At 34.6% G+C, this 14641-nt stretch overlaps 1 protein-coding gene across 1 annotated transcript in view; it reads right to left on the reverse strand.

Moving 5' to 3' along the window:
• Nucleotides 1–14641, reverse strand: part of MIB1 (MIB E3 ubiquitin protein ligase 1) — an 84197-nt gene that overhangs the window by 40557 nt on the left and 28999 nt on the right. Inside the window, exons 9-12 of the mRNA XM_067290027.1 lie at nucleotides 13849–13982; nucleotides 12919–13026; nucleotides 8532–8729; nucleotides 6500–6651 (exon numbers count right to left, since the gene is read on the reverse strand). Coding sequence (XP_067146128.1) covers nucleotides 6500–6651; nucleotides 8532–8729; nucleotides 12919–13026; nucleotides 13849–13982 — 592 coding nt within the window. The remainder of the gene's footprint in view (nucleotides 1–6499; nucleotides 6652–8531; nucleotides 8730–12918; nucleotides 13027–13848; nucleotides 13983–14641) is intronic.

Genomic DNA, 14641 nt, shown 5'->3' on the forward strand with positions numbered 1-14641 from the left:
CTAAAATGTCTGGCAGGGGGAAAAGTCTATGTACCATTTTTAGATGGAAAAATCTTATTTTAAACACCCATATAAATCTCAAATAGCTAATATTATAAATAGCCAGTTATTTTTATTACCCGAAAACACAGAATAACATATATGCAAGGAACATTATATTATTAGAACCATTTTCTTAGGCAAAAAGTTAATATTTGTTTGAAAGCTGTTCCTCTTATGAGCAGATATTTTGGCACAAAGACTATGGAATCTTAACATTTAAATTAAAAACTGCTTTATAGTGGGAAGCAAATCAAGCCGTAGTAGCTCTAAGTGTACTTATGCTGCTGAACTTGTCCATGCTCACAGAAGTAGTTTGGTGAATTTGCAGGGAGGTTAACTGCCGAGCGTTTACTTATTTTACTGATGGGTTCTCGTACACCAGCAATTGATTCCTCCAGTATATAATCAGACCAACTTTTTAACAGCTTAAACTTATTTTGAAAGGTTTTTGGTAACAAGTCATCATGTTGTGTTCTTTCTTGTCTTTTTTGTATAACATTGTAATGTTGCTCTGAAACAAAATGACAGGTCTGAGTGATACAAAAGTTAAAATTACATATTGACATTGCTTCCTGCTAGTTCATTTTAGCATATATCTAAGAATACATACTCAGTCACTCTAAAATGTCACATCCATCACTTAGATCAGCTGTTCAATTTTAACTGAGCACACGCTGAACTTTGGGCATCTGCTGACACAGTTGTAACTCAAACATTTCAACTGTGTGACTGACAGGGATAACAGATGCTGACATTATCAAATGCTACACAGCTTTTTTTCCATGGCCATTTTTTGTCCCGATATGGCCAGTACATGAAACTGTATTGCCATCCAAAAGCACACTTGAGCAGCTGTATCTGTAAAACAGTTCCTGTATAACTGGTAAAAATAGAAACTAATTTTATAGCCATCTTTAATGCTCAAGTCCAAGTGACACACCTGCTATGTTTCTATTAGGATACATGGTGTTGGGAATATATTTACATAAATCTTCTCACCAGCATCAGACTACACAACAAACAGATGCAGACTATACTTGACACATTCGTTATCAGTAAACGGCTTGATCAAATGTTGTCACCTCTTTCCCACCACACTCAAGGCTCAACAAGAATTCATCTTGCAAAATATATACATCTTAAAAAAACCCAAAAAACTATGTAAACGTGATTATAAGCAAAGCAAATGTATTAAGAAGCCTTAACTTAAAAGGAATTGGACACAACCCTCTCTCTCTCTCTCTCTCAAAAAAAAAAAAAAGATTTATCTTGCATTGATGTTTTTACATATACCACCAAGAAAAAAAAAAAAAAGCAAGCAACCTCTCCTGCTGTGTTACATAATCATTCCTAAAAAGTTAATGCTAACCAGAGATATAGGGAGGGAATTGAAAGCACTTGACATTTATGCTTGTGCTAACCAACTACAGCGTTAAAGCAGCTGCACAAGGTAACCTGCCAAAAAAAATGGGAGGCAGGCAGGCAGGCAGAGCAGGGGGAAGGGAATAAAATCCTTCTTTCCAGTAGAGTTTGTATTAAAGAGGTAAAGAAACTTTATATTAGTAGAACTTGTCACTATTCTAGAACTTTGTTACTGCAGACAGAAAAAAGTTAAAACTGTAACTTGATTCGAGACTCAGCCAAAGAGCCTCAAGGAAATGCCCCACGCAAGAACACCCTGGTACACTGTACAAGTGGGTCTGATATACAGCTTTCCATTTTGCCATCTCCAAATTAATGAAACAAGTTAAATGTGCACTCGCTAGAAACAAAATGTGTAACTCTGATCAGAAGAAAGTCACGGGTTCTTTGTAAATGGTTTGTACACGGTAAAGAAACTTAAGTGTTTTGTTGAATTATAATCTTCCTGCACTCCAATGCTTTGCTAAAGCTGGTAAAATGGAACCAAATCACCTCTTCAATGGATTTGGTCCCCTTCAACCAGCTGTAGCTATGCATTGATCACTACAAGACTGCTCAGATTTTCAGTACTGGACATGAAGTCTGTTAAGAGCTGTCAAGAGCTCTTTGCAGTTGAGTTAAATTACTCTAGCCAGTCGAAGACAGAAGGTAACAAAAGGCGTAGTAAGTTCTGTGCTCCAAAATTTCAAGGTTGTATTTCTAAATAAACAGCTACTGGTGTTTAATATTCTGTCTTTATTCAGTAAAAACTGATCTCATAACACTTATGAGAAGATAGGCAAACATTCAAATAAACACATTTTCCAGTGATTTATTGTCTCCTGTTCTTTTCCCTCAAGTCTGTTACCCTTTATAACAGAAATACCAACTGACAAAAAAAAACAAACATTGACTTAAAAGAAACACAAACAGTATTTGCAGTGTACTTTCCCATTGGGCAGGTCTAATTTATGGGCACCTCTCTACTTTTTCTCCCCTTCTCTATTTTATTATTATTATTTTTTAATATATTGCACAAGGGAGGAAACACCACAGGACAGAAACTGTATTTGTCATCTACATGCTGGGTGTATTATTTACTCTTAAAGATAATAGGTTTGTTACAGGCTAATTCATTATCTAATTATAGGTTTGCTCATGGAGATTATATTCCTTCTCCAATTCAATTTGAAGAAAAGCCTTCTTTTAAGGCATTTTCTGAATATAGTATTTTAATGAAGTTTTAGAATCATGCTTTTTTACACGCAGCTTCAGCCAAGCTTCAAGCTGTATTTACTGCCTAAAGTACAAACACGAAGGCACAGATCACTTTCACTGTTTTAGAAAATAATTTTTACAACTCTTCCCTTATCTCACAGCTTGTCTTTTTGAGGACTCCCATGTCTGCAAAGCCTAAAGTCCTGGTATTCTCATTAATACTAAGTACCTGTGAGAAAGCCCATCACTCAAAAAGGTTGCTACAGATAAAAATTCCACTGCCGACCAGTTCAAAGCACCCACAGACCTAACGAAGACAGAGCTACTAAATAACATGACAACCACAGGAAATTACAATTCCCTTTTAAAACACAGTCTCCTATTTGCTAGCTTATGAACACATCTGAAACCCACATCTCACCGCAATATTTTCATTTTTTGATTTAAAGTCTAAGAATTTATTACTCTGAAGAACTGCTGGTACAGATTTTGAAAGTAAGGCCAGCTCTAAACATAGCATATATTTAAGATGCTAACTGCAGTGTGAATAAAGTTCTGTTCACAAGATACAACGCAAATCTAAAGCTAATTGTGGCAACAGATATAAAATACGCCTACACTTCACAGTCATGTCTTCAGCTCAAAAATCTGAAGTCACAGGTATCAGTAAATTAAACTTAACCAAAATTTGGTAATGTGGGAATATATGACCAATCTGCACAATACCCTCAAATTCTACTCTCGTTTCTGTCTGAAAAGTCTCATTAATGCAGAAGGGGCAAAGTTTGCCAGGCTTTGAGGTTCATACTACTTTGAAAACATCCCAAACAAATGCACTTTTAAGTAATATGACTGACTCAGCTAAAAATCATTAACAAGAAACCACCTATTAAGTAAAATTGTAACTTCCCTCATTTCATTACAAATTTGTTTCTTTTTAGCTCTGTCCCATGCACAAATTGAAGCCTACCTACAGCATAAACTGAGTAAGCTCCACTGTAGATTAGACATTACACTAGCATAAAAAACAAAAGCTCTGCTTCCATATCAATTCAAAAGGTTTAAACAGAGGCAAGTTATTGAAAGGAGGGAATAGTACACTAATAAGATGTTCCCCAAAACACACTATACCTCTACTTCTGGAAGACATTACCAAACTGGTAAGGAACATCAAATGCAAAGGGGGGAAAAAAAAAAAAAAGCTACTTAAAGTAATTTGCTATCTTTCTTCTAATATTTACCTGTGATATCCAAGAGTTTAAAAGTTAGATTATATTTATTTTAATATGAAAAAAGAAAAAGTTTTAAGTGCTCTCTTCAGTACAATTTGGAGGGGGGGTTGTTTGTATGTTTGTTTCTCTTCCTCCTTCGAGGCCTATCTTCCTACTGTTAGTAAAGGTCAGAACTCAGTAAGAAGCAGAGTATAGGTCATCCCCTAAAAATAAAATCAATTTTGAATAGCCATTTGATATCAACTGTAAAAAATTCTATAGAAATCTAGTTCACGCTATTGTGGTATCCAAGCGCTTAGCAAACACACTTATTCTCAGTAATTAAGAGGAGGAGTCCTTTTCCAGATGTGGACTTTCTCAATTTTACTCATATGTATTTATATATATTAATTTTATATATTATTCATATATTTTTTATACATGATCTTGCAGCCGATTTAGTGCAGTGTATATCAGACACCACAGCTTGAAGCCACAAAGAAACTTCAACTAACAAAAAGATAGTTGCTTAGGTAAGCTTTCCAGCTGAATATATTACACTCTGCTTGTGACCCATACCAGCTATAAGCTAAAGTTTTCAGAGTTATTTTTAACAGTGTTTTATATAATTTTTGTTCCATGCATTTAACAGATTAGTAGCATTTGTTGTACCATAGCAGATGTAGAAAGACGAAGTGGCAAATCTAAAAACTTCAGTTTAATTCAGAAAGAGGCCAGTGGTAGAACAATAAAATCAACAGAACAATAAAGTAACTGACCACCAGTGGCAGTCTGAAATAAAGCAAAATATACCTTCCATAGGAAACAAATGATTATAGTGCTCTGCATGAGGGAAGTGGGCAGGGGAGGGGGGGGACTTTTTAAGAACTTTTCATTTTTATTTTCATTCATTTCTTCCCAAGCTGATGTGTAAAATATCTAACTCTATGAACAAATACAACTATTTATCCTAAGATGAAGAAAAGATTCTCTCTTTTTCCATGTTTTATAAGTGGGCAGACATAGTTGCAGCCAAAAAAAAAGGTATCAGACAGACTCAGGTAACAGGCTTAGATGCTACTGAAGACAGATGTATGGGACAACCTATACAGGGTTCGAAACACTAATACTGGGAATATTTTCCTATTTTTCCAGTATAAACTTATGTAAAGAAGAAAGAATTCCAGGAAAAAAAACTGTAGTATGCATCACATTTGATAGCTGACAACTGTCGAATTGACTCAGTTTGAACCACAGTTTGGATCCCTCCATCAAGAAAAAAGCCTGTAGTCCATAAAGTGTTCACCCACAGAAAAGTCTTCAGTGATCCTATAAAGAGGTTTTTTTCATGCACTTCCCCTGCATCTCATATTGATGTCATGATAACACAGACCATAACTGTCACAAGAACCTAAGAAAAGCAATGCACAACAAAAAAAAACTAACAAAAAATACCCAATCTAGCAAACTGGAGACAGAAAATAGTACTCCTGGCTACTGCTGTTATGAGAATATGAAAGATTACAGATTATATGAATAAACTATCAAATCAGCCTTGAAAGAATGCCAAAGGACATTGTCTTCACTTATAGGCCTATTACGAACACTGTAGAAAACAAGACACATTTATTGTTCCTATTGTCACTTCCAGCCACTACTTTTACTATGTTGAAATGTAATTCCATTCAACACACATGAATAGTTATTTTTAACTGTCTTGATAGTTATGTTTTAAGATGCTAACCCAGATTTTATTCTCATACATTAATATACACCCTTATTTGTCTAACTGCACTCAACTGAAAAGTAGAATTTTATACTAGAAAAGCAAAACACACATATTTCATGCAAATTAAATTCTGAATTCTCCACCATCTGAAAACATAATACTAAAGTCTTGTTAGAATGACAGCTCCAAAGAACATTTATCCAGAAAGTGATAATCAGCAATGCAGCTAAATTTTTCTATGCCATTCTAGCTCTGCAACACATATTTTGAAAGCACTTAACTGAAGATGAAATGTAGATGTATACTGTGCTATCAGCACAAAACAAATTATGCCTCAAAATTAGTATTTTTGTAATGAGCTGTTATGTAAAACTTGAAATAAGAAACTCCTTCTACACATGCTCTTGAGGAAACAAAATTAAATGTTTCTTACACTGTCACATGCAATTTAACATGACAACCCTATGTTTACTTTATAGCTGCATGGTATCTTTAATAATTATTCACCAACAAGTACTTCTAAAAACTCAAAGCCTTTTCCAATTCCAATATTCAAGAAGAGTTGAAACATTTTTACAAATCCTATCTCAAGATCTTGCTCAGCAACTTCTTACTTGGCAAAACATTTATTTGCAAAATTTTACTTTACACCTACTATGTGGAATTTCCCAGGAATATGCAGACACCTAAATACAGTATTAAACTAACCAGACTAGTTTCATCTGAACATGGCTACCCAACTATTAGCCATGCTAATAATGCATGTCTAAGCAACATCAAAATTCAAGAAATGAAACTATATGTAAGTTTAAGGATCTTTTCAAAGAATACCATAATTCTACCCTTTTATTTTTTTTCTCCTTTTAATGACAAAATAATCTTAAAAGACAAATCTTACCTAGGGTTTCCTCTTAGCGCAGCATGGTGAAGAGCATTAAACCCATTATTGTTGGTGATAGTAACATCGGCTCCAGCTTCTAACAATACAGCAAGGATGTCATCACGCTTTTTACTTATTGCATCATGGAGTGGAGTGTCACCTTCAGAATCCTAAAACCCGGAAATAGCTTGCATCAATTTTTACATGCATCCATGTTAAAAAAAAAAAAGGGGGGGGGGGAGGGGGGAGGAAGATGCTCAGAGGGAAAAATACTTTTTATTCCTAGAAGCAATGTGTACGTTACTTATCCAAAGACCCAAATGTTTGGGCTGAAAAGCAATGCTCTATGACTAACAGTAGAGAACACATCTATTTAAGTTTATTTGCTGCTATATAAGCAAATTCTCTAGGTTTATGCTTCCTGTAAACTTCTGACACTGTGTAAGTCAAGAAGACTTTTGTCACTGCCATTGACTCAACTGGAGACTGAGAAACTCAGGAACTGAACATTTTAGCAATATACTATAATATGAAAAAGGAATCTTTACAATCTTTACAGTGAGAATCACAAACTGTCAAACAAAAAGTGCCCAAAAATGGAAACAGTTTGAACAAGCCTGCCAAAATTAAATTATGCAGTTTTTATGCAGTTTAATTGACTGTATTTCCTGAATTTACTGCTTTTAGACCAGCACATGTTTTTGTTCACATAATGAATTTGCTTGAGAAGTAGAGTGCTGGCCAGATAAACTCCAGCCACATTTCAATCTGACACATCGCCTGTGCTCTTATCCATCAATCATCTAGTCTGATTTGCACATCAAACTTCCTCAGCATGAATGCAGGATCTGAAAGTTTATTATTTTCAAAGATAATTATATTTTCCAGGCAAAGTTTCATAGCACCGTTCTACTGAACATTTCAAACCAAACAGACTGCTGTCATTTAAAGTCAGAAATATCCAGTCTGGCTACCCATATAGCATACATCATTGTATGATACACCTAGATGCTCTTTATTGGACTTGATACATCAAAATCATTATCAGATGTAATCTTTAACACACACTAAGCAGGGTCTGTATGGATGTTATATGTCTGAAGGCTCAACCTCAGTAAAATCAAGACAGTATGTATAAAGCCAGGTGGAAATAGATAAGTGAAGAATCCTTTTACTCACTAATTTTTAGAAAGTTTGCTCATCTTGTGTTATGTGGATATACAGCTTTAAAAAATTACTGAATTTTAAATTATGGTGAAACAAGGGGGCAAATGTGTTATTGCAGTATATCTTGATTTGCCCAGGACATTAGAGCTTTTTCTTTTTTGTGCAAACCTCTCCAAACTGTCCCATTCGGATTTTTCTTGTGCACTGCACGAGGCTGCATTCAGCTTGCACAGAATGTGGATGCTTACTTATTTGATAGAGGGTTTCTCCTCTAACTTCCCAACCTCCCCTCTACTAGGAGGTCACACTCACATGTCACAGCTTCTGCCACATTCATTACAGATAAAACTGTTCCTGTGCAGCTACAGTACCTGAGGCCCTAGACCTGTGGACTTTTTAGATAAAAGCCTATATATTTGAAAGAGAATCTGGCTAGATAGTTCTGTCAATAATAGGTCAAATCGGAAAAGAAAGTTTCCTTTAACAGAACATTCTACAATATCATCAGCCAAAAAGGTGCAAAGACTCCAAAAGCTGCAGTTTGCAGGAGGAACAAACAGCTGCATATTGGATATAGGATGAATCAATCTGGAGGGAAAGTTAACAATCACAGATAAATACAGTCTGTGAAAACATCAGTATCAATTGGCTAGAATACATCAGGTGCCTATCTAGCTGTCAAGTAAACAAATCAACATAACAGCATTTTTTTTTTTTTACTGATCACATTTTGGGGCAAATGCTGGGACAGATAACCTCACAAGGTCTATTCCTTTAATCCTATTTTTTTGTAAGTCTTCTGTCACCTATATAGAGCATCCACATACAGCAAATCATATCATTCAAGAGCTAAAAAGTAAATCTATATCAACATTTACTTTACCTGGAGACTAGGATGGCAGCCGAAGTCCAGTAAAGTCTTCACAACTTGCAGATGACCTTTGTTGACAGCAATGTGAAGTGGAGTCTGCCTGCGTTTGTTGCGAGCGTTTAGATCTGCACTACCTCGGTGCAAAACCTCTATCACAGCACCCTCATCACCGAAAGCTGCATGATGAACTGCCCTGTCTCCATCTTTGTCCTAAAGTAGAAACATTAATTTGACCCAGCATATTCCACATTTCCTTTACATTTAAACACAGATTAATTTAAACTGAAGCATGGTACATTTTTTCTTTCCATTTGAAGAAATTAGACCACTCGAATACTGAGCTAATAAAAGAAATGATTGAACCACAGCAACAGAAAATGAAAAGCCTGTTTGTAGCTGAAAACAACAAACATACATATTCTGTTCAGCCACTACAAACATATATATTCTATGATACTGATATTTTATGTCATGTTATTTTTGCTTTGAATCTGTGTGTGATTGCCTTCATCAGGAATTTGGATGGATTCATTTTGGTTTCTACTAAAAATAACCACTGCCTAAAAAACCCTAACACCACCAAAAAAGTTACAGATTCCAAATCACAGTATAAGACAACAGAAGTGTTTTGCTTATATAACTACGCTAATTTTTATTAAGGTTTATTGTGTGTTTGTGTCTTAGTGTTTAGCTAATAAACGTTTTCCAAGGGAAATCTAGGATTGCGACTCCAAAATTAAAGAGAGGTTCTGATTCTATGATAATTCACAGCATTAATGCCCTGATTACATTGTCTGTTTCAGTTCTATCCAAACGGAGAATTAAGTTTCAAAAGTCAATTAAAGTTATTCCAACATCCACAAGTGGACTGTACTACATGAAATATATTTAAATATTAATCAAATATATATATATTAATGACAGCATATAAAAGTGAAAAGCAAAATGGAAGGTATATAACAGATTTCATTGCTGTAATAGCTTGCATAAGCTGGTATTCTAATCAAATTTATGTGCACAGTGGAAAGCCACTAGGTGTTTGTAAGATTTAATTTTGACAATAGAAAAATACTAAAAATGGTAAGCAAGATAAAGCCATGACTGACCAAGGGTGCACTGGAAGTCAATAGAATCTCTCTTGGAGAAGTTTAATTTCTCACAATTTTCTTCCCTTTCAGCAATGTTTTTTTCCTGAGGTTATTTTAATTGTACATAATACACATTTCTAATATGCTTTTATATCAATGCAAGAATGAACAGTTCTCAGGAAAAATTCTATTTGCACAGAAAAATAACAATGAGACTATTTACAGTATCTAAAAAATATACAAGATGACATCTGCTAATTATCAAATCTGTCTTTTAGGAAATATGAATCTCTTTAATAAAGACTGTCACGGCAGTAAACAGCAACCTCAATAACTTCTGATAACAAGATATTTACACTTGTGCCTTGCATATCAGCTCATGCTACTGAATTACCTTTCAAGATAGATAAACCTGGGAAGGAATCTTGCTAAAACAAGCAAACAGTCAGAAGACGCCAAAGCATGTCTATTCAGAAGGGGAAAGGATCAGAAATGGGAACTTCTCCCTGTATTTCTCTGCTAGTTATACTGAACACTACTGGGTGACACTTAAGAACAGCATGACAGTACTGTTAAAATGCTATAGCATTTATTTCTAGAAAGCATTTCATTTCACAGGTAAGTGATAATTTTTGTCTATTCATATTTATAGTCTGCAAAGTACACTGAGATACTGATGAAACCCATAATTAATATTTTTACATATCTTAGTAATACTTTACATACTTAGTAATACTTTACATATCTTAACATATTGCAATTTTTGAGACACAAAACACCAAATTTATGAAAACTCAATGCATAAAAACTCCTGTATCTGCTTTAATGAGCAGAGATCCAAGAAAGCGCATGCATTATTTCTTGCTAGCATCTAAACAGGTTTCTCAGGAAATAAATCCCACTGTACAGTTCTTTCACAACAGCATATTAATATACCTAGGAGAAAGCTAACAGCTAATTAAACATTCATCCTAAGACTTATATCTAAGTATTAAAACACTATATATTTCTCTACAGATCAAAAATATAATATTGTCAGTAGTGTCAATATAGAGTAACTGATACTCACTAATTTCTGAGAAGACTAAAAGGCTACTTATCGTTACTATGTAATACCTACATAGGCTCTTTGAGCTCTGTCAGTAACAAAATGTTTTCTGACTAAACAGAGGTCACCAGCACTCAACATTAAATTTCCGGAGACATCAGCATAAAGCAGGTAACACGATGTGGGCATCCACAGAAAATATCACAGTGAATACAAATACTCTGCAGCAGGGGACTATAAGTGTAAATATATGCAAGCTAGCTTTAAAGTACGTAAACCAAGGATTTTTATCCATTCCTTGCATGCCACAGACTGCAACGATGAAGTAACAGACTGACTAAATTTTTGCTCCCTGCTTACTGGGACAGCTCTGCAGCATCTCCACATCACTATTTTATAGACAACTGACATCTTCTAACGCCTAAATCTTTTATCATGTAACTAAGTACAAATATCACCATTATTTAAGCAGCTCAAGGTTACATGAAAAAGGTTTGAGAATTCAAATAAAATCCTTGCAAGTATTCTTTTTTTTAATGCTAGTATTATGATACTACCAAAACCTGAGATAATGGAAACACTTACAGTTCTATTAGCTAATCATCAGTTATATTATTCTGAAGCTGTACAAGTAGCACATTGACTTCCCTCTAACACCTCTAACTCCCTTCTTATACTAGCAGAGAAAGCAGCAGTGAATTACTTTACTGCAGCTTGGATCTCACAATACAGACAAAAAGCAGCTTAGTGTAGTTTTTAACAGTGTATGGTATGTAGTGCAGTGAAAATACTATTTCTAAAATGAAGTTACTTCACAGAAATCAGACCACAGCAAGTATGCACTGCATAAAATCTAAGCCACTTTTACCATTCTGTAAAAAAATCTTTATAAACTATTTGTTTTATGTAAATAATGTATTTGTGAATGTAAAAGTAATTCTAGCTCCAAGGATTCTGTCATCACTCCATTAATGTATTAGCATGTTATGACTCATCTGTATATTAAATATAATATAAAACTAAAAGTTCAAGTATATTTTTTCTGTATTCAAACGACTGAGCACACTACAAACTTTAAAGCATTCTATTAAGCCTTCATTTATATTCTGAATAAGAGAAACCTGACAGATCCTTCTTGTGCTTCACAAAATGAGCAAAATCTGCAATATCAGTGCTTTTTGTACAAATGAGACAAAATAAATTCAAAATGCAACTGTTGAGTATTCTGTTAGATAGTTAACTGTAATTTTCTCATGAACAATCATTCTAATATTTATTTATGCACTTATTTATTAGAATAAATGCAGTTGAAGCTTATTATTCAACTAATAGAAAAAAGCCAAAATAAGTTCTGTGCAATTCTCAGGAGTTAACAGAGAATATTTAATCAGTTTTCGATAATTTGCACTGTAAACTGTGCAATGAATTGCTTCCTAAATGGAAAAGACTTTTTCTCCCTAAAGGGCCTAATTTAACCTTCAAGTGAAATTTAAACCAATTTAAGATCTGTTTTGCCTTCTTACACAAGGGAGATGATGATACAATTAATAAGGAATGGGCTGCAGCAACAAGGAAATATAACTAGATACCTTTTTTAGATTACTTCAGTGCCTTACAAATACTGATCATCGACAGCATGAAATACAGTTCTTTCATTTCTTAACAGGTAACAAAAAGCAAGAAAAAGGACACACATACACAAGAAATCAGCTGCAGACACAGAAACAACATCCTGTTTATCAGAATTCTGCTCACCGTAGAATTCATAGCCACAAGAAAACCAAAACCAAAATACCACCTCTCAGTTCATCCCCCACAAAACAACAACGTATCTATCAAACACAAGTTTTTAAATATAGTGTAAGCGTACATCTCTTGTACTAAACACATATGACACTTTGAAAGATCCTATTTCTGAGAAAGGTAATTTGTTATAAAAAGATAGTAACCTATTCTTTTCTTTGTGGCCTGCTTATATGCCATTTAAAATACATTAGTTTCTACAATCCTGATTATAATTTGTTTAATATTTAGTTACCCACCAGAAAAGCAAAGGCAGTTCTGCATTGCCACCTGTAACACTTTGTATTTCCAAGTGTTAGCAATATACTTGTATGCTACACAGAGACATGAAAAACTACCTAAAAAAGGGAAGAATTTACCAATTAGTGCTGGAAAGGAACTCCAATAGAACTATTATTCCTACATGTAGGAAAGCTTAGAACTTAAGGGGACAAAGAGTATTTTTAGACATTTAAGTTACCTCTGCTTCTACATCCACGTTCTGTTTCAGAAGCAACTTCAAGATGTCAACATGGCCGTTCTGACTAGCTGCTTGCATAGCTGTGTGTCCAGCACATTGTCCATTCACCTGGAAGTATATAAATATTTTGAGATAATTTGCAACAAATATATATACATATTTATTTAAGTGTATTAGAAAACACAAACCAGCAGCACACCTATGAAAGTATGAAATGAACAATTTTTACACAGTTGCCTTTCTGCCACAAACAGACAGATGATCTATTAGGTCTGCTCTATTTCATTTCTACACCATTAGCTAGATTGAAGGAAAGAAGCAAAACAATTGTAGAATTTTGAGCTATAAATTAAACCTCAGAACCATCAGAGTTCAATCTCTTACCTGCAAGAATTACTGCTGCAGTAATGAGAAAAACATTTGATTGTGATTTTAAAACACATTCCCTGAATCAAATCCTAGAATTAAACATCTCGTTTAGACTTCTCACTCTTAAGTGATCAGACAATTTGTAAAAGAAATATGACAAAGAACAGATTAGAAGGATCTACTACACTAGTTAAAATGAAACAAAACAAGCGAGCAAAAAGACTACCCTCCTTCCTCATATCCCCTCAAAACAAAAGAAGTTGAAGACCCCTCACTAACTGTGGGTGTTCTCTGCCCCAAATCTGGCAGGGATAAACTGGTAGGAATTTTAATTCCTGTCACATAACAGCATACAAAATTTGTCCAGTGAAAATGGGTGTAAAGCAGTATTTTCAGACATCCCACACTGTGTTTCATAGGACAAGAAATGGAAGAAGAGATATTGGAACCAGCTGTGTTAGTTCAGCAGTTCAGTGAAGCATACACACTGTTGACTGCAAGGGGATTCTACGACAGCTTCAGTCCCTTTAGTATTACAACTCCCCAAAACAGAACACTCACATCCACATCTGGTCTCTTTAGCAGGTCTTCCACTTTAGCAACATCCCCATTGGCAGCAGCTTTAACCAATTCTTCATTGAGATCTCCAGATTCTTGGGTTTCAAATAATTTCTTCAACAGCTGGGACAATCTCTCTGTAATTATTAAACAAAGGACAATCAAGATTACAATTCTAATCACACAAAAACAGAAAAATAACAGCTAAATCTGTCATGTTTCTAAAGACATGTATGTAGTAACCAACAAATCACCATAAAATGGCACCTTTAAGTTATGATTCAGTTCTAAGTGCTTTACCTCACTGACCTTGAAATAGTCGAGACTGCCACAACAAATACTTCAAAACAAAGATTTAACCACAAATAGGTGGTCTACCACAAAACATAGAAGGGGGCGGGGAAGAATTTACACATTGGTATTTCAGATTTCTTACTCTTGCAGGTTAACTTAGGGTATATCCTCTCCTCCATGATTTGAAACACTAAGTCACATTACCCTTCTAACTAGTTTTACAGCCACCGTGATTTTGTCTCTTTTGCAGAAAACTCACTGTATGTCTGCTTCAAAAACAGAATCCCTATGAAAAAGTTAAAAAATCATGTAGGAAAATTTCTTGGCATTAACATACAGGTGGCAGGGGGATCCTAGCTATGACCAAAGAGAGAAAATGCGTGTTCCTGGTTTAACTAATCTATGAAATAGCCAATAAACCATAAAATAAATACTGGATAGTCTTTCTGCCTCATAATAGATGAATTAGAGCAGGTTCAACAAAACTGAAATGAGATTATAT

The sequence above is a fragment of the Apteryx mantelli genome, chromosome 2 (assembly GCF_036417845.1).
Source record: "Apteryx mantelli isolate bAptMan1 chromosome 2, bAptMan1.hap1, whole genome shotgun sequence".
NCBI lineage: Eukaryota > Metazoa > Chordata > Aves > Apterygiformes > Apterygidae > Apteryx > Apteryx mantelli.